This window comes from Hylaeus anthracinus, unplaced genomic scaffold (genome assembly GCF_026225885.1).
Source record: "Hylaeus anthracinus isolate JK02 unplaced genomic scaffold, UHH_iyHylAnth1.0_haploid 11989, whole genome shotgun sequence".
NCBI classification, from domain to species: Eukaryota; Metazoa; Arthropoda; class Insecta; order Hymenoptera; family Colletidae; genus Hylaeus; species Hylaeus anthracinus.
In genome coordinates, this window is record NW_026534337.1 from 1,529,594 (window position 1) to 1,556,802 (window position 27,209).

The 27,209-nt window shown below is 31.7% G+C and overlaps 4 protein-coding genes across 8 annotated transcripts; 3 read left to right on the forward strand and 1 right to left on the reverse strand.

Moving 5' to 3' along the window:
• Positions 1-147: 147 nt before the first annotated feature.
• LOC128888039 (uncharacterized) lies at positions 148-3,600 on the forward strand. 2 transcript variants are annotated; one of them, XM_054144640.1, is made up of 9 exons: positions 148-371; positions 1,120-1,306; positions 1,440-1,575; positions 1,685-1,902; positions 1,964-2,024; positions 2,144-2,272; positions 2,345-2,680; positions 2,752-2,872; positions 2,958-3,098. In XM_054144640.1, exons 1-8 carry the CDS (start codon positions 335-337, stop codon positions 2,836-2,838), a joined length of 1,191 nt encoding a protein of 396 aa, XP_054000615.1. In that variant the 5' UTR covers positions 148-334; the 3' UTR covers positions 2,839-2,872; positions 2,958-3,098. The 2 variants fall into 2 exon arrangements, with proteins under 2 accessions (XP_054000615.1, XP_054000614.1); XM_054144639.1 differs by having other exon boundaries at positions 149-371; positions 2,752-2,834; positions 2,958-3,600.
• A 1,425-nt stretch (positions 3,601-5,025) lies between these two features.
• Positions 5,026-17,608, forward strand: LOC128887997 ((E3-independent) E2 ubiquitin-conjugating enzyme UBE2O). 2 transcript variants are annotated; one of them, XM_054144556.1, is made up of 9 exons: positions 5,026-5,409; positions 5,678-5,851; positions 6,436-6,594; positions 6,652-7,305; positions 7,847-8,057; positions 8,146-8,329; positions 8,415-10,387; positions 12,335-12,715; positions 17,004-17,608. In XM_054144556.1, exons 1-8 carry the CDS (start codon positions 5,188-5,190, stop codon positions 12,706-12,708), a joined length of 3,951 nt encoding a protein of 1,316 aa, XP_054000531.1. In that variant the 5' UTR covers positions 5,026-5,187; the 3' UTR covers positions 12,709-12,715; positions 17,004-17,608. The 2 variants fall into 2 exon arrangements, with proteins under 2 accessions (XP_054000531.1, XP_054000530.1); XM_054144555.1 differs by lacking the exon at positions 17,004-17,608 and adding an exon at positions 12,931-16,977.
• A 240-nt stretch (positions 17,609-17,848) lies between these two features.
• On the forward strand, positions 17,849-19,011 carry LOC128888109 (uncharacterized). Its single transcript, XM_054144755.1, has 3 exons — positions 17,849-18,031; positions 18,568-18,651; positions 18,724-19,011. Exons 1-3 carry the CDS (start codon positions 17,989-17,991, stop codon positions 18,882-18,884), a joined length of 288 nt encoding a protein of 95 aa, XP_054000730.1. The 5' UTR covers positions 17,849-17,988; the 3' UTR covers positions 18,885-19,011.
• A 363-nt stretch (positions 19,012-19,374) lies between these two features.
• On the reverse strand, positions 19,375-26,091 carry LOC128888041 (splicing factor U2AF 50 kDa subunit). Of its 3 annotated transcripts, none has more exons than XM_054144645.1 (8): positions 25,908-26,091; positions 25,004-25,233; positions 23,348-23,608; positions 23,109-23,259; positions 22,954-23,009; positions 20,043-20,324; positions 19,596-19,760; positions 19,375-19,512 (listed from the first exon to the last, which is right to left on the reverse strand). In XM_054144645.1, exons 1-8 carry the CDS (start codon positions 25,927-25,929, stop codon positions 19,381-19,383), a joined length of 1,299 nt encoding a protein of 432 aa, XP_054000620.1. In that variant the 5' UTR covers positions 25,930-26,091; the 3' UTR covers positions 19,375-19,380. The 3 variants fall into 3 exon arrangements, with proteins under 3 accessions (XP_054000620.1, XP_054000621.1, XP_054000624.1); XM_054144646.1 differs by having other exon boundaries at positions 23,121-23,259; positions 25,908-26,090; XM_054144649.1 differs by lacking the exon at positions 25,908-26,091 and adding an exon at positions 25,623-25,829.
• Positions 26,092-27,209: the final 1,118 nt, after the last annotated feature.

Here is a 27,209-nt window from a genome sequence, read left to right on the forward strand (position 1 = left end):
TCCCTTTCAAGGTGTTAAAAATTTTTTTGGGACACCCTGTATATACCCCTGAAGAGGCGCCACGATAATCTTGCCCGGGGCGTCAATATTCCTAAAACCGAACCTGCTAATATATGCACTACAAAATATAAGGCGTTCGTAATAGTGACATTTTGATGTATGGACAGTATCCATTGAAACTGGTTTAGACAGTATGTATATAGATAGAATGATACGTCATTTGAAGTCAGCATAAAATGAAAAATATTCAATTGTTAAGAACTTTTAATCAATGAACCTATTTACGTAATGAAATAATTGTCAAATCGTGACAATTATTCAACTTGATAATGCGATGACGGTCTCGAACCCACTTATCAAAGAACTTAAAGGTTAGTTTGCGATCCTGGACATTTTTAGGTTAAATAACTATTTCGACATTAAAATTATACCATTATAACAGACAAAGTATTTTTTTCTAAATATACTAAATTTTGTTTATTTGGATATGTAATTGTCATTTTAATATTCTTTAAATTCTCACGAGAAACAGTTGTTTGATATAGACAAAAAATTATTAATTACTTGTACATTACATACATGAAAATGGTTGATATAACAAATGTATCTCATAAAGAATAAATTTGAAATTTACTCCAAGTTTAGAAAATTGATTTCAGTCCTATTCCTCATAAAAAAATAATTTGAACTTTCCCTCATTTTTCTTGTCTTATATTTATAACAGATTGTCAATAATAGTAAAAAGTGTATTCTGTACACATAATGATTTCCCTGTTTTGTGAATTATGTATATAAGTGTATTTGATTGAGAAATGCTTTTAAAATATTTTTAATAAAAAATCTGATTGAGCAAAGTTTATATTTGATAAAAATTTGTTCTTACATGTTAATAGACTCTATAACATTTGAGGGACATTTAAAGTATTTTATATTATTCTTTACTTATACTAAATGTGGAGAATAATAAGCATTTAATACTAACTAATAAAATAACCGATAATTACGTAATTGTAGTTTTTAGTTTATATGTAGTAAAAATAATAATATATGAAGTAACTAACTGAAACGTAGATTTGGTAATGTATTTGTTATATTATTATTAATTTTATTTATTTTTAGGTTGGACAAGGAAATTGACGGAATATAATAAAGAGATTGATGATGGAAATGTAGATCTGCCTCTCTTTTGTAAATGTTTAGAAAAATGTTTACAAAAGGGTGTTTTATTGCGCTTAAATCCTATAGGTTTCGCAAAGTTACCTGATGCTTGGTATTGGTTAGAAGAAATCGCAGAGAAGCATTTCAGGTTTATAAAAAAAATATAAATTATTTCTTAATATATCATACGATGCAATGAAATTCATTTAAAATCTATAAAAATGTTAAATTATTGTAAAGTTTTTGTTATATTTAAAATAATTAAGATAACATTCTTCTAGTTCCTGTTGTACTTACTCTTTAGTAATTGAACAAGTGAAACAAAATCAAAAAGTACAGACATGTACTGGACGCCTAAGACTCTTGATTAGAACATGTTTAATGCGAAAGTGCCTTTATATGCCTATTGAAATGCTGGTATAATTAATTTATATTTACAAAGTCTTTTTGATTAACATATAAATTTTCTTTTTTCTGTAATTTTGTTAATTTTTTCGTAACAATGATTACATGTAAAATTTCATAGGTCAGAACACCATTAATGGCTACAGACTATTATGATAAAAACAGTATTCTAGGAGATGACATTCTCGGTGAAATATTTCTATCAGTATTACTACAAAGTAGTAAGCTAAATTTTAAATTAAATTTACGAAATTCTAATTTTTTGGATGAATCTTGGGAACTACCAGAGTGTGTGGCTTTAGAATTAGTGCCATGTAAGAGTTTAGGTATTTCTGTATGGTAAGTCATTTAAATTATGAACAGCAATATTTACTGTGAATAATGGGGTTTGCTGTTACAGCTTTACCAAAGGAAAAGCTTTAATAGTAAATTTGGACAAAAATTCAGTAGCTGCGGAAGATGTAAGAAATATAAAACTTTATTTAGATTTTTCGTACAAAAATACAATAAAATAATAGTCTTAATATTAAAAATACTGATATAAGTGTAACTGTAATTTCTGTTTTTCATCTTGTACTAGGATAAAGTTGAGATTGGAGATGTATTGGATGAAATAAATGGAAATGCAATAACATCTAATACTAAGGGACAGTTGCGTAAAATTATGAGGAAATCTATGGGTCAGCCAGTGTCTTTACATGTAATCAAGGTATGTATTTTAAAATAATATAACATTCTTTTAGTTATAAAAAACTAGATTTTCAAGGTTATGAACTTTTAGCATCGAAATAAAGCAACACAAGAAATATACCCTCCAATAGTATATCTTATAAAAAACTCAGGTGTTGACAGTATGAAAAAGATTTTAAAAAGGTTTAATTCAGAAAAGCACGATCATGATGAAAAACTTGAGATGTCTAAATCAAAGAACAAGTCATTCAATGCTGGATTTTCTGTTAAATATTGTGGATCTGTATATATTGGTCCAGAAGGAGATGTTAAACAAATTGAAAAAGCAATCCGACTAGTTTTGAAGTCAGAAGAAGTAAAATCAGTTCCTGTCAAATTTGAATGTCTAGAAATTGGAATTAGAGTAACAGAAATAGCAGAAGACACAGTATGTAAACATAACTGTTAACGTTTACAAATATATGATATTCTAAGAATAACTTTTATTAAAATGTTTAGGTACTATTTAAACAAAGTTACATGGAAATCTCATCTTGTGGTCGTACTGCGAACATTCCACATTATTTTGCATTTATTGCAGGGTAATATAAATAATATTATACATTTTCGAATATAATAAGTAATTTGATTTTATTAAAAAAGAACTTATATACGTATTTTAAAATCGTATTAACTAGTAAATGTATTTTTAACTCAATTTACAGAGATACTAATTGTAATTTAGCAACCAAATTTGACGCATATGTATTTTACCATCAAAATGAAAATGAGGTGCAGACTATATTACAAAGTTTGGGCCAAGGTTTTCAACGTACTCATTTTGCAGTTTAATTATTTTATATAAGAAAAATGGTTATATAAAAAATTATTCTTCGATGACGAAAATTATATTTTAAAACGTACGCGTTAAATATTTTTATCTATGTATCTAGTCAATGTTAATTAATTGTATTCTTTATTTACACCATGATCAGAGTTCTCATTCTAATAAAACAACTTTATTCTGAATATGAACAAATATGAATGAAATATGAATATTGTGTTGTATATGGCCACAATTTAGGACTTTATCCACTTAAAAGTATGTACATACTCTTTTGCCATAGACTTATAAAAAGTCAAAATTAAATTGTTTGTATTGTACATAAAAAAATTTTCTAGTAGCTGTGGTACATATCTATTTATAAATATGAGGCAATGTGATATTAACTGTTAATTAAACACAATATTTTATCTTTCACTATATTTTAGATATTTACTCACTGTTAACATAAATGTATTTATAAGACAATCAGGTGTATATATAATTAAAGAAATATGTCAAAATAAATGACTTTTAAACATTAACCTGTTTACATTGTTACATGTGTTTTTAATAAATTTCTTCTTGACCTTTATGCATATAATGAAAGACAATTTATGCAATGTTCCGAAGTTATTTACTGTGTCGATGGTTGTTTACTTACAATGTTCAGTTTTTGAAAACAGACTTACAAAGGAAGGTCACGATCCGGACGAGCGCTTTTTGAACGAGACCGGGCTCAAATGATGGGGCTGGTGGGCATAAGAAAAGTGCAAAACACTAGGGGTATCTGGCCAACCGTTTTTATAAAAAGTGGCTTTAAACATTTACAGGCCACTAGAATCTAGATATACGAAAATATTCAAGTTCTGAACAGAAGCTCTTGTAGCTGCGAGCGCTAAAGTTTGTGGGTTCGAGACTCGGCAACGGAAATTTTTTGTCCAACTACATTTTTATTTTTTATTTTTCTTTTTACTCACTGCTATATAAATAATATATAAGAACTATAATATTCACTGCCATATAAAAAATATATAAAAATTATAAAGTATAGTATTATTGATAATAATTTATTAATAATTAATACGCCACATCTCATACATTTGTATGTTTACTTCTACCATTGCTATATTATGTACTGCATGTACTAATTACAATAGTATGTTCACATCTATATTATTTGCAATTCTTATATATTATTTATATAGCAGTAAGTAAAAAAAGGAATAAGAAATAGAAATGCTCGCAGCTACAAGAGCTTCTGTTCAGAACTTGAATGTTTTCGTATATCTAGATTCTAGTGACCGTTAATGTTTAAAGCCATTTTTTATAAAAACGACTGGCCAGATACCCCTAATGTTTTGCACTTTTTTTATGCCCATCAGCCCCCATCATTTGAGCCCGGTCTCGTTCAAAAAGCGCTCGTCCGGATCGCGACTTTCCCTTGTTAGCTTTATTAAAAATTAAAGCATATCTTGAAATTATATGCATTGGAAGAATACCTTAGTAAGGCCAGAGCGTATACGCGCGCTCTGATTGGTCAGTGTTTTCTGTTAATATCTCCTCAACGAAGCCTCGGACAACATTTTCGCTAAGGAAAAAGTTGTTTCAAATCACCTCCTGAACCATCCCTTTCAAGGTGTTACAACATTTTTGGGACACCCTGTATACGTGAATACAATTTACATGCGTATACATTCGCTAGACATTAAATAAAAATATTTTGACAGATCCTTCGAAGCGATGGTTGATAAGTAGAAGAACAATCTCGACCTCCCGAACCACCCCTTTCAAGGTGTTACAACATTTTTTGGACACCCTGTATACATGTATACATGAACACAATTTACATGCGTATACATTCGCTAGGCATTAAATAAAAATATTTTGACAGATGCTTCGATGATTGATAAGTAGAAGAACAATCTCGATTTTCAAAAGATCGATAATAACTCGATCGACGAGGAACAGTCAAGAAGACATCTCGAAGGCGATCCTTAGATCGGGGTTGGGGTCGGGTTCGGGGTCGGAGTCAAGTTCCCTGCCTGCGACGTGCGCCGTAATCGTTGCGCCGTGTAACCTTCTGTCAGCCGTCGTCGGCAGAGAGCGAGTACTCGCTGATCAGAGGAAAGATGGCTACGAACTTGGGGGTAGAGTGTCAGTACTTCTTCGAGGATGTCGTCTACCGTGTGGACAAGAAAGGTAACGTTGTGTTCGGTATCGTCATGGAGAACGACGACGAGGATTTGTCCGAGGAAAGTTCTGACAGCGAAGAAAGCCCGAAAAGAAAAAAGGGCGAGATTCGCGTGGTCTGGCATCCCTCCGGTGTCGAGGAGTTGGTCAACGCGAAGAAGGTATTTCACGTTTAATATCATTCAAGAATCTATCACCTGCGAAAGATGAACATTGCGTGAAGTAATATTTCGTATTCCACTGTATTATTACTCTCCTCCCGTCGTATTTATGTTTTTAATATCATGGAAAGCGACACATGTCATCCAAACGATATTTGCGACCGACTGTTAAATTTAAATTTGAATTCAGTTTAAATTTAACATCCGCAACCTTTCGATCTTCGGTACAATATTATGATGTTTTTGGAAATTCTGCTTTCATTTACAGGTTCACTTGGCAGACAGAACACTTATGCCAGGTGATGTTGTACGTCGAATGATTAAGGGAAAGGACACACAAAGAGGATATTGCAGAGATATCGAATTAACTGCTTGTGTTCAAGTGATTGGTACTAAACAGGTCCTTACGAATATTAGAAGTGAAGATTTAGTTCCTTTGGAAGTATGTGGTCAAATATGTATAGCAGTGTTTTCCAAACTAAAGGGCGCAACACTTAGGGGGGACATGTATACAAAAAAGTATATCTAACACAGACAACAATAGATAACTGAAACATCACTTTTTGTATTAGTATAGTTATCATAGAACTTTAACATCTGTAAGCAGATATTCTGTTTGTTCCTTTTTAAATATTTCAATACTTTATTTTCATAGATACTACCATTCATAAATTTTAGTTTAAAAGAATTAAATAAATATATTATATTGATTTTTATAATTTTTTTGTTTTGTATCACATGTGATATATAGCATCTATGTAAGCATTTAGTTTAGTCAGAAATTTCTTTAAATCATTTTTTGTATACAATGAGTATAAAATTGAATCAATCAAAAATAACTTGATTTTTTATTGACTTGAAATTAATTGAAATAATCAACAAAAATTTATTGTCTGTATGTCCTTAGCACCAAAAGTTTCCTTTTCCTAGGAGGATGCCTTTCAAATAGTCTGGAAACCACTGAAGTATAGTAATTACTCTTAACAACGTAACTTATGTATTATAATTAATAGTTTTTATTTATAGGAATTTGCAACCGATATAGCTGTTTGTATGGATTCATGGGTGGGTGGGATAAAAATGGCGCACTACAAATTATGGCTTGCTACACCTGATGGATCACGTTGTGTTATAAATAAAATGGATTCTTGTGTCCTAGGACAATTGGAAGAGAAACGAGATAATGTAAGAAACAAATTTAAAATAATCTGTTTGGACATATAGATAAATTATACTTTTTAGGATAATGACTTTCCTCACTCTTCTGAATTTTATCCTGGTCAAAGTTTGTGGGGACCAGTTCACTGCCTAGAAGATGCACAGTGGATTACTTGTACAAAAGAAATGAAAACAAAAAGGAAAACCAAACCTCAAAAAATAACAAAAGTGATTGTAGAAAAGGTAGAAACGGATTGGGTAGGAGTGCATTGGCAGTGCAGGGCTTATTCGAAGGATGGTGCATGGTCGGATCAAGCTCAACCAAAATTCGTAGTTGAAGGCGAAAATTTAAAAAAACTGAAATTATTAAATGTTTTTGAACCTTCTACTGTGCAAGTCGGAGATCGAAATTTCTATATAATTAAAGATAATGAAAATGTCATTACACGAGAACAATGGAGAAAACAGCAAAGAGACGTTTTTCAAGTTCCTAAACACAGCCCAAAGAAAACACGTCCAAATATCAGTGTTACAAAACCACCAGAAGATAAGAAAAAGGAGGACAAGGATAAAATTAATGAACAACAGGCATTAGAAGACAATGCTCAAAATAATATTAACAATTTACAAAATGTGACAAGTAATAATACTCTAATGCCTCCAGCACAAAACCAAAATACTGAAAGCTCAGATGATTGGGATACAGAAGATACAGGTTCACAAAGTGACAGTGCTTCGGTAAGATTCGATGTTTTAATGACAAATGAAGACCAAGGGGGAGAAACTCATTATGTTCAAAAATTAAAGAATCGAGAAAATCGTGATTTTAGTTTACATAACTCCTAGGGGCATTAATAGTGGTTTAAAAATTCGGCAAAAATATGTATTTTAAAGTTTAATGTGTCCAATGTAAGAATGAGGCGAAAAAAAAGTTACACTGGTAACCATTTTATTAAAATTAAAGTGGATATATATAGTTTTTCCCCTTATAGCCATTTTTTCCCTTCCTGTTCTGTCAAACGGTTGATTATATCGATTTTTCTATTGCATAAATCGATTCCTTGCCTCTTTTACTGCTAGATGACATGTATATTTAAATTTCGGTAAAAATTAGACATAATGAATTTTTCCCCCTTGGTCTTCAAATGAAAATGAAGTATTATTTTAGAAAATTCAACTACTAATCTTTCTCAAAACATTGTTATTAATGATAAACATTGTATCAAAGTAAAAAATAATGCTGTTATTTTTCGATCAATGAACATTTTAATATTTATAGGTATCCAGTGGGTGTTCAAGTATGTCATCTATGGGTAAAAAAAAGAAGGGTCCTGCTTTGATGACTAAAGTACTGAAGAAAAAAAAACTGTGTAAAGCAAAGAAGAAAGTGCCACCTATTCCACTTATTCCAGGAACTAAAATTGTCGTGGAAACATTATCTACAAATACAAAAGCTAATGTCGTTTGGCAAGATGGTTCGGTAGAATTTGGTATCGTATCTATAATATTTTAAATTTCTTATTTGTTCAATGGTATAAAACTTTTGCTACTAATTTCATTTTTCATTCTTTCCCATAGGCATTCCATCTACACAGCTTTACCCGATTCATCATTTAGACGACAAAGAATTCTTTCCAGGTGATTTTGTAGTAGATCAAAAAGAAGAATCTAGGATGTATGGTGTGGTTCAAAGTGTCGATCATCAAGGTAGAACAGCTAAAATAAAATGGTTTAAAACGTATACTTCTAGTCAGAGTCCACAGTAAGTAATCACTTTTATTTCTCTAATTAGAACTAATGCAATTGATTCGAAAAACGTAATACTAATCTCGATAAATATTTGTCAGGCCAACTTTATTAGAAGAACGTGAAGTCAGCGTATACGATCTGAAGGATCATCCAGATTTTCAATACAGACCAGGTACATTAGTGATTCGAATAGCTAATTTTGAAGGAGAAGATGCTGGATGCACTGCTGGTCAAGTGCTAGATAATTATCCAGAAGGACGCGTTAAAGTGTGGTGGGTTGATGGACATGTAAGTATGTGTTGGCCTCAAGATTTATATAAAGTAGGTGAATATGAAAGCGACGAAGGAGAACTGTGGGATGACGTTTCGTCCGACGCGTCGTGGGAAACAGAATTAGAAGATTGTTTTATCGCCGACACAGACGGAACAGAACAAACGGAGTTGGAAAATATAAAGCCAAAATTAGCTGCTCACATTGAAAAAGCTCGTATCGCGATGTCTAGATTGGAAGAGATCTTCACTCAAAATCCATCGCTGCAAACAACCGAAGTTATGAGAAAATTATTGGAAGTTTACAAAGATTGTCGGTATATGGACAAACTTATGAGTACCTCTTTCTTCCACGAGAGTCACTTCCAAGGACTTTTGGAAAGAGTTAGAGAACGTGGTCGAGCAAATGTAGCGCAACGTATGGCAGATCAAGTGACGAGATTATTTACTCACAAATCTGACGGATTGGAAGAAAATACAGAAAAGGATAATGTAGAAAATTTCAATAGTATACAATCCGGAAGTAATCCTTCGGAGAAGATCATTGCCGTAACAGAACCAACCGAAGTAAAAAACAACGAGGATAGCAACAAGCAACAGAATGTAAGAAGCGAAGAATCGGTCGATCGATTATTTATCAATGTAAATCCAAATCCTGAAGATTCTGGACTATATTCTGCAGACAATTCAAAGAAAGAATCAGGTTCGAGTGAGTCGAGTGGAGAATTCCTATTCAGTGAAGATGCGAATAATGTGCCTGATCGTTTAGTAGAAAGAGCAGATACAAATAAGGCTACCAAGACACAGATGCACGTAACAAGTTCTAATGTAGCCGGTTCTCAAGTTTGCGTCAAACTTTGCACATTAATAAAGGCCCAGCTTGTATTAGCCCACGCAGAAGTCTCTAAACGATTTGGATTGTCGAAAATGTCGTTGTCTGATGCTGAGAAAGGTTCATCTCCATTAAGAAAACAGAAAAAAGAGGAGGAGAAGCACGTAGAGTTATTACAAGAACCATCGGAATGCTCGATAGAAATTCCACCGCCAGTATACGAAGAAGGAGAAGGTTTTTCCATAGAGGAAACGGCACCAGATAGTCACAAATTTAAGTTAACAATGTTCCAGCCTACGGACCCCACAAATTTTTTCCGAACTGTTTCCAAGGAATTAAAGCTCTTAAAGAGTTCACTTCCACCCGGTATATGGGTAAAAGGATTTGAAGATAGGATAGATTTATATTCCGTAATGTTTCGTGGACCTGAGAAAACCCCATATGAAGACGGTCTCTTTCTTTTCGACTTTCAATTATCTGCTGATTACCCTGTCGCTCCACCACTTTGTCACTACATTTCTTATTGTAACGATAGATTGAATCCTAATCTCTACGAAGATGGAAAAGTATGTGTGAGTTTACTTGGAACATGGTCTGGACGCGGAACGGAAGTTTGGACGAGTTCTTCGACTCTGTTGCAAGTTATAGTCTCAATCCAAGGCCTTATTCTTGTACCCGAACCATATTTTAATGAAGCTGGATTCGAAAAACAAAAGGGCTCTCAACAAGGAAGAGAAAATTCAAGAATGTACAATGAAATGGTTGTTCTAAAATTAGTTCAAGCGCAAACTAAGCTGTTACAACATCCACCGCCTGTTTTCAAAGATATTATTATTGGACACTTTAAGAGACACGTGAAGAAATTGTTACAACGTCTGGACCTATGGATGGAAATTTCTGAACAGCATAACAATCAACATCCATTGTCTCCAGTGACACCTACTACTTTCAAGCAAATAGCCGACGTTGGTGAGTTATAATTTTCTTTCTTATTGTTATATCGGCATTTCTCAAACTGTGATCCGTGAGCTCTTAGAAAAATGCTTTCAATAACATTACATTGTTGAGGCTATCTTGTAACCCAGAGCACTACAGAATTGTCTTTTGTGAATTCTTTATTGAAACTCTACTTATAGCTCTTTTAAAATTGGCATACTTATCTACAGTGGGTGTAGAAAGTATTCGTACACCGATCAATTTCCAAAAAAACTATATAAAATTGTAATTTATTAACTTATTTTTTATAAACAATGACATTCTACATATTCTCAGAAATCTCTAGAATAGATAGATTACAACAAAATAGCTATTTATGTAAATTACGAAATTAACAAGAAAAAAACCATTGATCGATAGAAATATTCAAGCAATAAGTATCGCACAACTGTTTAATTCTTAAAACTTCATTAAGAAAAAAAGAAATTTACATTAATTTATAAGTATATAATACTTCCTTCTTGGGATTTCCTTTTGATTTTATAATTATTGCAACTCTTCTAAGCATTAAATTAACTAAATTATTAGTTACTCGAAATGGGATCTTCTTCCATTCCTCTATTAGAGTCTTTTTTTAAAGAATTTTACTGGAAATTTGATGTTTTCTAATTCGTACGGAGCAATAAACTAATATGTTTACGTTACAAACTCTACTGTAAATTGTTCGTCATAAGAATCGTACTAATACTTATTGCTTCTATACTTTTACCCATTTTTCGCATTTTTTTGTTAATTTCACAAATTATATTAACTAGTAAATGTTGTTTGGACTATATCTATCTTAGACTCTTCCGAGAATATGTAAAATATCATTGATTATAAAAAAAGAAGTTAAGAAACTACAATTTCACACAAAAGTTTTTTTGGAAAATTGATCGGTATATGAATACATTCTACACCCACTGTACATCTATTTTAAAATCGCATTTTCTTCATAAAGAACTATATTATTTGAAGGGCATTAAAGAAGAAAAGACTGATACAATTTCATGTTTAGTATGAGTACTACCCCTTACTTAGTATCTGAAAAGCAGTATTATTCACCTCATTAAATTTGGATTTATACAATGGGTTTTATAAATTTTACCTAAAACAGTTTATATTTGAAATATGCATCACTTTTTCTTCTGCTTCTGTCAAGGTAATAAAAGAAAGTAAATTTTATTGGATTTCTTATTTGTAGTTTTGTTACTTAATTACGCACGTGTTCGTTACTTTTTTATATATTTGCTTGTGTGCATTATTTTAGCAAACAGCCTAAAAAAAAGTTAAAGTAATAAGTATGAATGTATTTAAATTAATAATAATGATTAATAACAATCTCTTATACGAAAATTGTATTTAACATATTTCAATTATTTTTGTTACTTTTCGAACCTTGTTGTGGGCGATATTTTAAAAATATTGTCAGTTACAAGCAAAATATAATAATGTAAGTAAAGTGAAAATAGCGAGAATTTTTTTGTTATACAAAATTATTTAAAAATGTTGCTCATCACAAGAACTGTGAAAAGACATAATTCAGTCAACATTTAAACTTATAAAAACAATAATATATATAAAAAATATTGATGTAATATACGGAATTTTGTAGCACATTTACTTTACGAGGGAAAAAAGAAAATAGTTAATATATAATACATATATTCCAAATAAGAAAAGCAATCTATGTAATAAAATAATAAACAAAGATCATACAAAGTAATTGAACCATATGCAACTTTAAATAAAAATGATCAGAACATAAATACATCTTTTTAACAGTAAAATTATGGTTAAAATATAAAAATTCTATATTAGCGAATACGCAAAAGATTTTCTTTTGTTAAGAGGATTCGTTGGAAAGTGATGTTCGGGAAGCATTAATATATACTAAAAGGTTCGAATTAATCTAGTTTTAACAATGTCCCTTCTGTTTAGATGAAAAAATTCTTCCGGAATTTCCGCTGATACCAGCATCTAGGGGTTTCTGTATAACGCTTCGTAAAACACTAGCCACGTTCAAAGAGGTACTGATCAGGGAAGGCATCATTGGAGACAATAGAGTACAGGACAGTGAAAACGTCAAAGAACAAACGAATAGTACTAATAACGAGTGTCACGAATCATGTAAAACCATTGATGGTAACGCAATGAATCGCGACAGCAAAAGAAATAACTGTGAAGAAGATAGCTCTAAATTAACTCCAAATGGTAATCTGTCCAAGGACTGTGTTTCATCTTCCTCGACGAATATTTCCGTCGCACCACTATGCGAAACGAAGAAAAAGACTTCGGATCGTACCATCAGCTAGCCACAAGGTAAACCTAAGTTTAAACCTAAAAGTTTAACTCGTAAAAGGTACACGATTATGCGGTAATTCAATTAAATTATTATATAAATATATATATATATATAAATATAAATATATATATATATATATATATATATATATATATAAATATGTTCAATGATAATCGCGGTATCTATTTATTAATATTAACACCACTACTAACAAGCGATAACATTTTAACAGAAACGCCGCTGTCATTGCTCCGCAGCTAGAGATACTTGTTACCGTAGAGTAACCACATAGTACGATAATAAATGTTATCATACAGGCACATGCGAGAGCGCATAAGATCTTGCTCTTGTATACGATATCGTGAACTTCCGGGGCGTATTACACGATTAATTTATAATGTTATATGGAATGTATAGCGAATGTGTTATATATGATGTATAATATTATATTATTAATGGATGTAGAATTAATATTTGGCCAGGGGATAAAAATACATGGGATACCACATGCATTTAGTTCTATAATTCTGCAATGAGAATAGAGCGTTCCGCAAAGACGCAATAACAACTCGACTGACTTACTAAAAAAGAACAAAAAAAAAGTAATCTCGAATATCGGAATAGACGAAACAACATCGTTGTTCCGTTAAAAAAAAAAAGTAATACAAATTAAGAGAAAGGTAAAGTGACTGGTAGCAATACGTCGAGTCAACGTGAGAATACTTCGCAATAGCGTTAAGAGACACGATAATAATAGTTATTAATTCTAAACGCATTTCAGTGAGTACACTTCGTGTAATAACACCACCCACATGAAAACAAATTCATTATCCCTCGATTACCTTAAAGCCATTATGCCATCCACTAAATACAGTATTTCGAGCGAAATTACAAAGTGACTTTGATTGCAAATAGTTTGTAGCTTAGATACAAAGATTCGTATTTAGATGAAACCCTATGACAATTAAGTCCAATGTTATAGACACTTCTAACGTAGTTTGTAAATTCTAGGGAAATTATATTAGATGCTCTATTATCCACACGAAAGTTTTCTTTGTCGATGGTTTGTTTCGTACATTTCTAGAAAATTGTGTGTCTTCGCGGACTCCTATTTAACTTTTCTTTTGATATGTCACAGATAGTATGATAACAAACTGTACTTAGTATTATCATAACAGTTGCGGAGAGCGTTAGTACTTATTGTACGACATAAGCGTTTTACGATATTATTTATTCTTATTTTTTTTTTATTTTATTTCCTTTAGTGTAACTTAGAATGTAATTGTTTACATCCGGGAAATTCGTGTTTCTGTAAATTTCGAATCGTATGCATATAAGTGAAATGTAGAACACTCGATACATGCGAAATGGATATTATGCAAAAATATATTATGAGAAGATATTGCATGCAACGAAATAACGATGATTGATAAACGCGATAAGATTAATGTGCTTTGTTTTTTTTTCTTCTCATTTTTTATTTTGTTGTACGATTATATATTATTTATATTTGATAGAATATACCGTTAGTGTATTCTATTTATTTACCTCCTCGAAACCTAAGAATGTATGATTTAAAAAACCATTCGATCACATTGTCAGAAGAGTGTAATTTACCAAGAATTACGTGAAATTTTTTTTTAAGAACGGTTTGTTTCCATATATTTTTGTATATTTCCGAGTATTATTTATATGATGCATTTTATTTTTTGTTTGTACGGCGATACTGATACATATTAATAAATAATGTGAAGGTTTTGTTGTCAGACGGTGGTTGATCGTAATAATTTTTAATAATGTAAATCAAAATTGAACAGTTACATTTATTTTCTTATGAAATTTGGGCTAACGGATGTGTACAATATGATTAGCGATTTGAAACCTTAACACAAATTTATGTTGAACATGCGTGTAAAAGAGTAAATCTAAAGCTATATTATTTCAATTGAATTCAAGGTATTTAACAAAAAAATTCTTTTTAATAAAATCAAATATTTGTTGATAAGTTCAGAATTTACGTGTTAATCGATACAATGTAAGTGCATAATGTGCAATATGTTTGTTTTAAGGGTATATGCGTAAACAATTATTTTTTAAACTATTGAAGATGCAAAGGCAGTTTTTTGTAAAAATTGATTGATTTGAAGGATGAAATATAATAATGGCCTCGAATTTTTTATGAAATTATTGTTTGCGTTGATATATTATTAAAAAAAGACTTATTTCTTGGACCTTTCAAATTAATTAGGTAGTAATCAATTCTCAAGTAATTAGAGGTTGTTCAATAAACGATTAATTTCGTTCCATCTAAGGCAGGATCTGCCTGATAAGCTTTATTGCTATGTTCGATTAGAAAATCATTTATTATACAAAATATAATTTTTTTAATATATTGGGGATTAGACTTAAATATTTATCATCAGTATTGTAAAAATTAATTGATAAAAAGTGTATTCCATTTACTGTTTTATGTAAATGCATTTTGAAAGATGCAATAAGATGAATAATAAGTATTAGTGTGGTCAAACTATACAATTTCGACAGAAAGAAAAAGTAATATTGATATAGAGATCTCTGCAATAATATTTCACAAAATATTCAGATGTAACATTATATATCTCCCATTATATATCACCCTTCAAATCAAACAATTTTTTTATATGATTCAATAGTTCTTGAAATAATTTTGTGTATTCTTAAATTGGAAATATCGTATAAACATTGAAGCATACTTCTTGCGATGGAAGCAGACCTGATATTCTTTGCCGATATTGCAATGTCGTGAAGGAATCGCTTTAAGGGGGAAAACACCGCTGTTAGGATCGAAAAAATGTTGATATTTGTACATTCTTCCTAACGAAACAGAATGTCAAATATAAATGTTTCATATACGTGGCAGAAGAATAAACTTTGAACAATATTTCTGCCAACTTTCATTAAAAAATGTTAATCCACATAGAGAATTTCTCTGATCTTCTAGTCAGAATCAAATGAAATTAAAATTTTTAGGATCTAAACGTATGTTACCACTGTTGCATGTTAAGTTTTTTTTTTAAATACTATATTATTTAAAAAGGGAAAACTTTTTAATACAAAAATGATAAATTCTGCAAATTCTTTTTTTGAGATTTAAAACACACTTCATATGACTAAAGAATTATAAGAAAAAAATTATTGTGAACATACAGTTTAAACTTGAAGTTACTCGAGTAAATAGTTTCTCAGAAAAGTTACTCGCCAATTGAAAATATTTCACCTCAGTATTTGAAAACGGTATTCTTTAAATGTTGGATTTTCAAAAAATACATGAACAGTATCGATTTTATGAAACCATAAAGATGGCTTTACCCCTTAAAATGCGATGGTTTTAGAAACCTTGCGCTGATTAGGCGCGATTTTCATGGGTACAGAGAAAATAATTAAAGACCATGTACTTGTACGAAGCATTCTTCGAAATCATAATGGTGCTGAATAAAGAGAAACAAGATGTGAGAGGAAACACAGATAAACCAGGGAAACTACAGTTTCTAGGGCAGAAAGAGAGAGAGAGAGAGAGAGAGAGAGAGAGAGAGAGAGAGAGAGAGAGAGAGAGAGAGAGAGAGAGAGAGAGAGAGAGAGAGAGAATGTATAAGTAGAGAAATAGATTAACTAGAAGCAAATAACGAGGAGAAAGAGAAATGTGAATGCTGCCGTTTCAGGCAGAAGAGATTGTTATATGAAACGTGATGTTTTAGAATGCCTTGTATATGTGCCAGCTATTTCTATTTCTATTATTATGGCAATTATATTTGCAAATTGCATAAAGTTTTATTTTCGCTGTAATTACTTCAATGTTATCCAAAACAGAAGGATTATATTAATTATCTAAGTCAACAAACAAATGTTGATGCCGACAGTTTTCAATATCTGTTCCAACAATGAATTTTCTGAGCCCTTTGTTATATAGTTTTAATGTAAGAAGAGCGAATCAACATTTTCACTATTTTCATTATACTTTTTTCATGTAAATGTCTCAAAGGATTAATCAAAATCTAAACCAGATATATAATGCACCATGTTCCTTTGAATTATATTTCATTTCGTGATGTATACTGTGTATTTATATTATGTGTGTCAGAGTGAAGCAAACTTATTTGGGTTCACATTCATTCAATGGTCTTTTCAGGTTGGCATCAATCAATATGATATTACATCAATCATGTACTAAGTTATTATACTTGTAATTTGATTTCTCTGATTTTTAATTAATAAAAAGTCGGTATGCGATTATGAATATTAATTGACTACGTCTTTTCTGTTTAATAGATCCTACCCTAACTCACCCCCAACTTCGACCTGCAGTTCTGAAAGTACACTATTAAATTTTACCTGCATCCTAAGTTCTTACGTTATTTTTGCTACACATGAAAAAACAAGTAAAGAAACCAACTCCTAATTTTTAATTCACCCAATGTATAATATTAGTTAAACATTTTATATAAATTTGTACAAATATCTTTATCTTTGTATTATAAATCGGAACAAACCCAGGTTACTAATCTGTTAAAGTACCCTAGTATATGAATAAAAAGCTCTTTCTTAAGCAATAAGTAATATTTTGTATGAAAGGAACAATATTATTGCGTTTCATCTCGGATTTGTAAGTTTAGAAATCTTATGCAAAATTTCTTTAATATATCCTACCTCATATGTAACAAAATTAATTGTTTGAACAGTTGATAGTTAATTAATAACTCTTAATAAATAATTAATTTAAAGAATGTTAAAACGTTTAAGACAGGATTTGCTAGAGAAACCTTTATGATGAGTCAAACTAGGACATTAACCAAAGCTATTAATACAGCTAAATCATGAATTGATTATGAGTGTATATATACATTTTTTTAACAATCCTTTTTGTACAGATTTAATGTGCAGTTCATCTACTCTGCGATAAGGGCCTAACTTAAATATTTAATTTTTGATCACTTACATGTATAATAGTATTAGAAACAAAAGCACAGTTAATGAAAAAAAGATCAGTTCCTGAAAGTGTGCTAACAATGTTTACAAACCCAATTGAGCTTCGTAGTAAGAATATCTTTTATCTCTCTCGTGATACAGATAAGATGCACTTCCACCTGTTATCGGATATTTCTTATCAAAACGTTGATTCACTATGGATTCACCGTCCATATCTCTGAGGTATTCTAACGTGACTTTAACGTTACTCGTCTAATCGTTTCAACCACAAGAAACATTTGATTATAACATACTACTTTTGGTAATTTACATATTTTCTACCAACAAGATGTGTTCCAAGAAGTTGATTTGTTACTTTGCTATTGGCCTACGTAAGTAATTGTATTAATTTGTGCAATATTTTTAATTTAATCATTTTGAAAGAACCTATTATTACAGTTACGTGTAATACCTCACTTTGTTATGTTATGTTATTTTTTAAAAAATACATAATTTTACTGGCTAAATTACCATACTTCTACAAAATGTAAAATTTCATAAAATTCGTTACGAGCTCTACTTGTGTCGAACTATAAATTTTATTTTAATAAGAAAAAATTTACAATAGATTTATAAAACGTGTTTATAATTTTTTCTTTCTTTTTTTAATAAAAATTGCCAGTAAAATGTTTACGCATTAAATGTTATGAAAAAGGGTGGTTTTACAAAACCTAATGTCAGGTAACTTATAAAAATCACAAAGCATAATGGAGTTATTATGAAAATAAGACAAATATTACACAATAAGATTTTAGATACAAGATAAACGGAAATGAAACAACTCCAATATGATTGTATAAATAATTTGTAATAACATTAAGAAAAATAAATCGACATTATTTCATATCAATCCATCAATTTTAACCAGTAATTGCGGGTATATTTATGGACGAAGTTGAAGCAAGGCGTAAGATTCTAAGAGGACGGAAAACGATTACAAGACGCTATTACTGTAAGTCATAAATACAACCAAATCAAAAAGAAAAATAATATATGTAGTAAACAAGAGTATTTAATTTTTCAGGGGGAACTGCGATACCAGCATGGTCTATAGTGCTTTTAGTAGGAATTAGTATGTTGCTAGCCGGTGGTGGACTCTATGCGATACTACAAAAATTTGTAGTCGATAATGCTGATACTGGAGAAGGTCATTTGTATCAAGCTGCAGCGCAAAACGATGCCTGAATTCAAATATAAAAATACACAAATATTTTAGTTAGCATTCAATACATAATTTTGTTATATTTTGGAAAGATAGCATAAAATTATCTGCGTAGGAAAAATTTCGTATAAACACAATGCTAATGTGTTATTTATTTTTATATAGTTCTGTCTTTCACAATAGTTTATTATTTTAATCTTACTAATTGATTATTGAAATTCAATAATACCGCTACGCGTATAACCGTACCTATTTTTTAGTTTTTTACTAATTCAAAAATTGTGAAATATCTTATATGATAAGTTACGCATTATTTATATATGGTTATATCATCAAAAGATGCGCAAATTACAACAAACATCGTTCACCGCACAATACGATCGGAAATCAATTACATTCTGCTTTGTACAATTTGATGAAAAAAAATTCACTTTCGGGCTCATGTGATTATTCATTCAATATATACTATTATACATTGGTAGTCAATTATTAATTGGTATGAAAAGAGCAATCTATAATTTAAAATTCTCTGCGATGATACTTGTCTGGATCGAAGTATGACGTCACCACAACGCGGTTATTGAATTTTCGTCCTGTGAGAGTTTGTTGTGCTTTCTGGCAATCAATCACGCTATTGAATTCGACGAATACCTATAAAAGAAAATACAAGAACTCAATGAAGTGTATCAAATCGGGTGAAATTAGAATTGTTTCCAAATTAGTAGGAAACATACTTTTCCACATCCAGGTACATCAACACCTTCTATAGGTCGTGGTATTTCTACTGATCGAACCACACCGTACTTGTTACATTCTTCTTTAATATCTTCTAAAATATCTTCATATTCTTCTTCCTCCATTAATTCCTCGGGAGTCACCATGTTCAGTAGGCAAAGCACCTGTTGTTATTTATACATAGTATTTAATAATAATAATTGTTCTTATTATATTCAATTTCTTATGAAGTAATAAAAAGCTTTAATAAAAATTATAATATTTGATTTATAAGCTTACTATATTTGATTTATAAGCTTACTATATTTTAACCCTTTTAAACCTGGATTTCAAATGGAATTTTCGGCCAGGTTTCGCTAATTTTTGTTAAACTGCTTCAGACAAAGTATAGATTTACGGTATAAAATATATTTAAAAAAATGAAGTTTTGATTCAAAGTGTCTTACCTCAGTGGCTGGTCCACTTGTCCCCACCATAGATAATCCAGGCACCTGGATTTGAACCGGAGCTTGTGCGCCAATCATAGGATTCTTAGCACCTACACTAGCTCGTTGTACAATTAATTTCTTATCTCCCAGCTGCATTCCATTTAATCCAGCAATTGCTTGGTCAGTCAATGACACATCAACATACTCGCAGAATGCGTAACCTTTGGATAGACCTGTAGCCGAATCCTTTACTAGATTGAATGCTCTTAGTTGTCCAAAGCTCATCAGCAACTCCTTCACCTGTATTATAAAAATGACTTTACTTGTTTATTTATGTCATATTAATACTATCTAAATAAGTTTTGATTATGCAACTGCTTTATTTATATTTCATATTTGAATGCAATAATTATTATTTTCTTTCTTCATTAATATGTAATACTCCAAAAAATTACAAGTATGTGAAAAATACAATATAATTTGAATATTTCTATATATTTGGTACAATTTGTTTTAGAACTAAAACTGAATCGTGAATTATTAAATTCGATGTTTTGTAGACTATTTTTAATTATACTGTAGTTGTCTTGTTGATAATATAAACATTTTAAATTATCATGATTTTAAAATAATACGAAAGTTGCATAATCTAAAGATAATGAAATCACTATGAATGCATGGTCTCGCCTACTCAATTTTCACTTAACATCTTCATATAATGCCTTTCTTACATACAAAAGTTTGACTCCAGTCTGGAACAGATCTTTGTCAATGTTTTGAACAGAATACTCTTGCTCTTCGAACGCGGATATTTCCCACATTCATTTTTATTCTCTCTTCAAAAAGAAGCATACCTCAAATTTACTTACGTTTTTCCATTTTCCAGAAGTACTGAAAACTCTGAAGCAAAGATAACAGCATGTTGCATTTAATGAAGATTTACTGTCATTCCTGAGAGTTAAAACTTCCAGGTAGATGTGATGTATACAACACTAACAAATGTTAAATAAGTATTTAAATTTATTTCATTGAGCCATATGTAAACACAACCTGATGTGCCTTGGCTAAAGCATTATATAACAATAATCTCCAAAATTATCTGAAGTTATATAATATAACCAAGACATTCCAAGCATCCATATACGTATGCTCCAATAAGGACAATATCATGAAGACATTAGATTTGAGTTTGCCCTAGACATTATTGACACCTAGGAGATTAAGCCTATTTCAGGCGACTATTGAAGTTTCAAGCTTCTCTAGGAATTCTATAATAGAAACTATCCCTTTAACCATTCAATGTTTCCTATTGCATCGTTAATGTCCATAAGAGTAAGCAACACGCTATTATCAATGAAAAACTATCGAATTAGAAAACGCACCATTTGTGTAGAACAACCAAGGTCTTCGGAAAATGGGCTGCAAAAGTCGCATAAGCCCAATACGAAGGCATGAAAATGATATAAGTACTTGCCTCGAGGGACTGGGCTAGCCTTTCTCCAGGCAGTGTGGTATTTTGTCATGTTCAGTAGTAGTAGTAGTAGTGGTAGAAGTAGTGGTAGAAGTAGTGGTAGTGGTAAGCAAATGCTTTTGATCGGCGCAACCCTAAGCTAAGAAATGGGGAGAAAGGGCACTGGTATCAGTCCACAGTTGCTATATGATAACCAAATGGTTATATTTTTTGATTGTATTATTTGAACAATGTACCACTGTAAGAACACAGTATGTATTCACTTTTCCAACGTTTAATGTAATCACATTTACCGACTTTTATTTTCTTACTTTCTCTTTGCACTTTGTCTTTGTATAAATGCACATTACTGATACTTGAACACATGTGTTCGTTCGTGTAACCTGTAAACGTAACAAGACACAAGGACGAAGAGCTGTAAAGCCTGAAAAGCCTGTAAAGAAAACAGCTGCAAGAGAAATAATACTCCTGAAAAGAATAGATGCCAAAAGACTTGGAGCTGTTACCAGATGCACATAAGATTATGTGTTGACCCTGTAATCCCATTAAGAAAAAAAAACTTCTGTATACTTGATAAAATGTTGACTTATTTCTTGTAGTCCTAAAAAATCTTTTTTTTTTTTTGCACATAACATCAATGCACGGAAATTTATTCTGCAAGTGTTCTAAATGTGAAAATACAAAGAACGTTTTGTTTCTGAAGATAGTTCTTTGCACCTAACAACTTCAAGGTAAATACGAATAATCATCGTTCTTTTTGAATAATTACTATAAATATAAATACAACTATTCCTTCTTTCATCTCCTACCCCCTGTCTTCCTAGGTAAAAATTCCTAAATATAAAGAAATATCTCGTATTCCCTTGGCTGGGTCCACGATGATCCTAAAAGGACTGTAAAAGAAACACGACTGCTACGACTGCATGCCGCCTGAATGCTGCAACACCACTAACCATTTTCCTACCCACTATCGAATAACGGTGTTTCGAGAAGAGATGAGAATTTTAAGATACGAGGTTCTACAATCCCTAGACTTGATCAGACACGCAAATGGAACTGAAACCTGCTTCACCTGATTGAATAAAACCTAGTCGACGCTGAAATCCAATGGATACCCATACGTACCTCTGTGGCATTTGAGTATAGTTGACACATCTTCGTAAGATTGATCTCCGCTAAATAGCTAAATACCTATGATATCATTTAATCCTTCGGTATAACTCACAATGCTGAGAACTAGCATGTATTCAAAGTAATCCTACAGCATTGTTATACAGCGATGCAGATATTTTAATCACTGATGATATTCGATTAGATTTAACATGTTTAAGACATTTACAAAGCTTATGAAGTAAATATGGTAAAATGAAATTTAGTTTATGTGTAGGCATCAGTGAATAAAAATTGCATCCAAAGGTGTGCAATAAACAAAATTATGTTATAGATATGTTTGCATACCTGTTCTTCGTTCAAATAATTGGGTAAACCACCAATGAAGATCTTGTGTGGAGAATCTAAAATGATAAAACGTTGCATTATATTTTATGTAACATTGAAAAGAAATTTGTTTCTATAATGTATATAATGATAAAAAAAGCATGTATAAAACATACCAGGAACCGTACCTGGCACGTTCATGCTTGGATTATCAGTCATTCCTGGCATTGGCTGATAATCATGAGGTCTTCTTATTTTCAAGCTTTGTCCTTTGAAGTTGATACCATCGAATGCCATAGCTTGCGTTGTTTCGTCTATCGAACGGAACTATAGAAAATTGCAATAAATATTTTATCATATAATAATATGAGCTATGAATAACAAAAATATTATTTCCAAGTAACTGTAATTGTACCTCTAAGAAAGCAAAGTTTTTGTCTAAATTGATCTGACACGCTAACACTGGATTTCCAGCAGCTTGTGCAAGTCCAGATAGATGCATTTGCTGATTGAAAAACTCCATCATTTCTTCTTCAGTCACGCCAAATGGAATGTTTCCTACATACAGTCTCCTTGCTTGTCGAGTTATTGTACTACCAACGACTGGTACAGCTGCTTGCGGTGTATCTGCCACAATGTTTGCTGGTATTTGTCCTGCAGCTTGCATTGCCTTATACTATTGGAATTAAGTGTTAGTTTCACAAAAATATAACTTGTTTAATATGTTTGCTACCATGTCATATGTATGACATTAACCCTCCCAAGACCTACATTGCTTATATGCAATGAACTTGCTATTTCATTTCCATATAAACAAATGAAATACAAAATATAGATTAGTGTCACAATATATGTGACATAAAATACTGTGAACCCATCAATATTCTTGTACACATTTTGTACCTGTATACAGGGTGTTTTGCTTAAAATAGAATGGTTAAATAATATCTTATAAAGGAGATGAAGTTATTAAAAAAAAATGTTTTTATAAGTAAAGTGATGGGGGAAATTTAATAAACAAATTAATTTTTATAAATGGATCTTTATATATTTTTAGTTAGAATAAGATAGCATTTGTTTAGACACATTTATTTGCCTATCATATATAGTCATTTATCATAATATTGGGTATTTGAAAAAGTTCATGGCGTTTCTCAACCATTTGCATAATTTCATCGCATCGATCTGTGATTGGTCGACCACAGCATGATGCATCTTTGACATCAAAATTTTGATAGAGAATTTTGTCTGTAAATGCCACAAATTCTTTCCCAAGCCTGCGTAGCATTCTCGCCTTGATTGAGCAGCAAAAACCACGAACTTTTTTAAATACCCATTATAAACCCTTAAGTTGGAAGTTGTATTTAGTACATTTAATGTAGCCTGTCAGTTAATCAAATAAGGATAAAAGACACAAAGAAAATACTCTATTATTGCTCAATTGGCAGGTTGTGTTCAATGTACTATATGCAATCCTTAATTTAAAATTCTGTTTAAAAAAATTAATTTGCTTTTTAAATCTTCCCCACCACTTTACTTACAACAAAATTATTTATTCTATATAATTTACCCTTTTGTAGCAAATAACTTTTCTAGAAACTTTTTTTTGGTAGCTTCATCCCCTCATGAGACATTTAACCATTTCATTTTAAACAAAATACTCTGTATATACACATATTAAAAAAAGTTTTCTTTCTATAAAGAAATATGTATGAATCTAATTAACATTCATTAACTTTTGCAATTAACATTATATTCCAAATGTACTATAGAAAGAAAGAAAGATCAGTCATAACAGAAATTACTAGTTGTATTAACTTAGATGTTTTAATCACCCCTAAAAAGTCTACAACTAAATAAAAATGACTTGAAGCAGCCTATATCCCATTACTGATAGCCATAATATTTTTAACTCAATCTGACTTTTCTCTCTCCCTATAATACATATTTGTTACAATATTTAATTTGCTTATTTAATACATTTTATTTCCAATGAGCAATGGTAGCAAACATATTGAATTATAAATTTAATAAATTACATATATTTATATATTTTTATTCTGAAATTTACCTGTAAGGGAGTAATATGTTCAAACCCAGGTGGTGGAACATCCCAATAAAGAGATGGTTTTCTTCTTCTAGAACTACGACCCTTCTTAGGAGAATTACTCCTTTTTCGATCTCTTCGTTCTTTAGAACGCGAGCGTGAACGTTTCCTACGATCCCTACTACGAGATCTGTGTCTCCTATCACGGTCCCTATCTCTATCTCTATCCTTATCACGGTCTTGGCGATCTCGATCTATTAAAAATATGTGGAATTATAAATATTGATTACTTTTATTTTGATTAATAATAAAACACTAAGTTTTTGCAATAACTTTGAACATGTTGCTTTAAAGACATGTATCAGATTTACAACTTAATTTCACATGTACACAAGTTTTATATAATTTCATGCACACATGAATAATTCATAGAGCTATTAACGATGTATATTACTTATAATGTGTATAAATGTGCATACATTACTTGAATCTCAAAGATTAAAATTATTGACACAAAAATCACAACCATTTTCAAGTTCACTTTAATATATAACAAAAAAAACGTAGGGAACCATGAAGGAAATCAATAAAATAATATCAGTCGTTGAAATAATACATTCTCAATGCATAATCAGAAATATACCCATGAGGACAATCTTCGTCGATGCTTGAGGTTATCGATTAATTTCCAAGATTTCGCGAAAATGAATCGGATCTTGATTAAGTCACGTTAAAATAAATTACGAATGGTTCTCGGTTTGATTTTTTTTTTTAGGGAAAAATTATAAAGGAAACGCTTCGAGGTATGTTTACTACTTTCACGAGTATGTTTCTCCGGCCATTACAGTCAACCGAATTATTTACCTGGTTATAACGCGGGAACGATGTCGGAAAGTACAGTACTTTTAGAGACATTTAGAATACTTACCTCCATTGAAATCTTCGCCCATTTTGATACTTATTATCGGGAACGCGAGACTTGTTCTGAATACGTGATAATATAAATAACAACGAACTAGCAAATGTCAATCACTAAAACCAAATTTTTATTCTGAAATAGCAAGAGGCTAGGTCCGCTAGGTGTTAGCCAGTTAGGCTAGTGAATAAGAATCCTGATTCGATATCTTTCACCAGATGGCGCAAAATGCAATCTGATTGATCCTCTCATTCATTATTGTAATAATTGTAATAAATATTTAAACGTGAACAGTGTCAAAGCAATCAGTAATTGTAAATTACATATAATTACTGTACATTTACAACCAGGGCCGGTTTTAGCAATATTGGCGCCCCGGGCAAGATTATCGTTTCGCCCCTTCAGGGGTATATACAGGGTGTCCCAAAAAAATTTTTAACACCTTGCAGGGGTAGTTCAGGAGGTGATTTGAAACAACTTTTCCCTTAGCGAAAATGTTGTCCGAGACTGCGTTGAGCAGATATTAACAAAAAAACCCGACCAATCAGAACGCGCGTATACCGTTAGAGCGCCCGCGGTAGCATATGAGCGCGGCCGCCTTTTGCGTAGCCTACGCTCACCGACATACTCGCGCTCTGATTGGTTAGTGTTTTCCGTTAATATCTCCTCAACGAAGCCTCGAACAACAATTTCGCTAAGGAAAAAGTTGTTTCAAATCACCCCCTGAATCACCCCTTTCAATGTGTTACAACATTTTTGAACACTCTGTATATACCCCTGAAGGGGCGCCACGATAATCTTGCCCGGAGCGCCAATATTGCTAAAACAGCCCTGTACTTATAGACGCGGCTTCAGATAAATGCTTTGAAGCAAAGATAAAATTATCTATGTGACGTCACAGAAGAACAAAGTAACAATGGAACTTTGTCGTTGAGTCTGTAGTATATACAAAGTGTCCCAAAAATGTTGGAGGCCCTTGAAAGGAGTGGTTCGGGGGGTGATTTGAAACAACTTTTTCCTTAACGATATACAGGGTGTCCTAAAAGTCGGGGAGGAGCCGGAAATGGGGAGTAGCTGAGACGATTCTGAACAACAATATCCTTTACAAAAATGTCGGATGGGGCTTCGTTAAGGAGATATTAAGCGAAAACCCCGACCAATCAGAGCGCGCGTAGACCGTTCGAGCGGCCGCGCTTGTACGCGAACAAGTGACTCGACGTGCATTGAAGGACATTAACGCTGCCGCCTAGCGCGTAGCCTTCGCTACCGCGGCCGCTCGAACGGTCTACGCGCGCTCTGATTGGTCGGGGTTTT

Coding starts and splice junctions, on each gene's coding strand:
- LOC128888039 (XM_054144639.1), top strand. CDS start 335: ATGACGGTCTCGAACCCACTTATCAAAGAACTTAAAG. Junction 1,576..1,684: donor ATATGCCTATTGAAATGCTG/GTATAATTAATT, acceptor AAAATTTCATAG/GTCAGAACACCATTAATGGC. Junction 2,835..2,957: donor TATTTTGCATTTATTGCAGG/GTAATATAAATA, acceptor CTCAATTTACAG/AGATACTAATTGTAATTTAG.
- LOC128887997 (XM_054144556.1), top strand. CDS start 5,188: ATGGCTACGAACTTGGGGGTAGAGTGTCAGTACTTCTTCGAGGATGTC. Junction 7,306..7,846: donor CACAAAGTGACAGTGCTTCG/GTAAGATTCGAT, acceptor TAATATTTATAG/GTATCCAGTGGGTGTTCAAG. Junction 8,058..8,145: donor AGATGGTTCGGTAGAATTTG/GTATCGTATCTA, acceptor TCTTTCCCATAG/GCATTCCATCTACACAGCTT.
- LOC128888109 (XM_054144755.1), top strand. CDS start 17,989: ATGTGTTCCAAGAAGTTGATTTGTTACTTTGCTATTGGCCTAC. Junction 18,032..18,567: donor TTACTTTGCTATTGGCCTAC/GTAAGTAATTGT, acceptor AATTTTAACCAG/TAATTGCGGGTATATTTATG. Junction 18,652..18,723: donor GATTACAAGACGCTATTACT/GTAAGTCATAAA, acceptor TTAATTTTTCAG/GGGGAACTGCGATACCAGCA.
- LOC128888041 (XM_054144645.1), bottom strand. CDS start 25,929: ATGGGCGAAGATTTCAATGGAG. Junction 23,010..23,108: donor CGTGCCAGGTACGGTTCCTG/GTATGTTTTATA, acceptor TTATCATTTTAG/ATTCTCCACACAAGATCTTC. Junction 19,761..20,042: donor CAAGTGGACCAGCCACTGAG/GTAAGACACTTT, acceptor AAATAACAACAG/GTGCTTTGCCTACTGAACAT.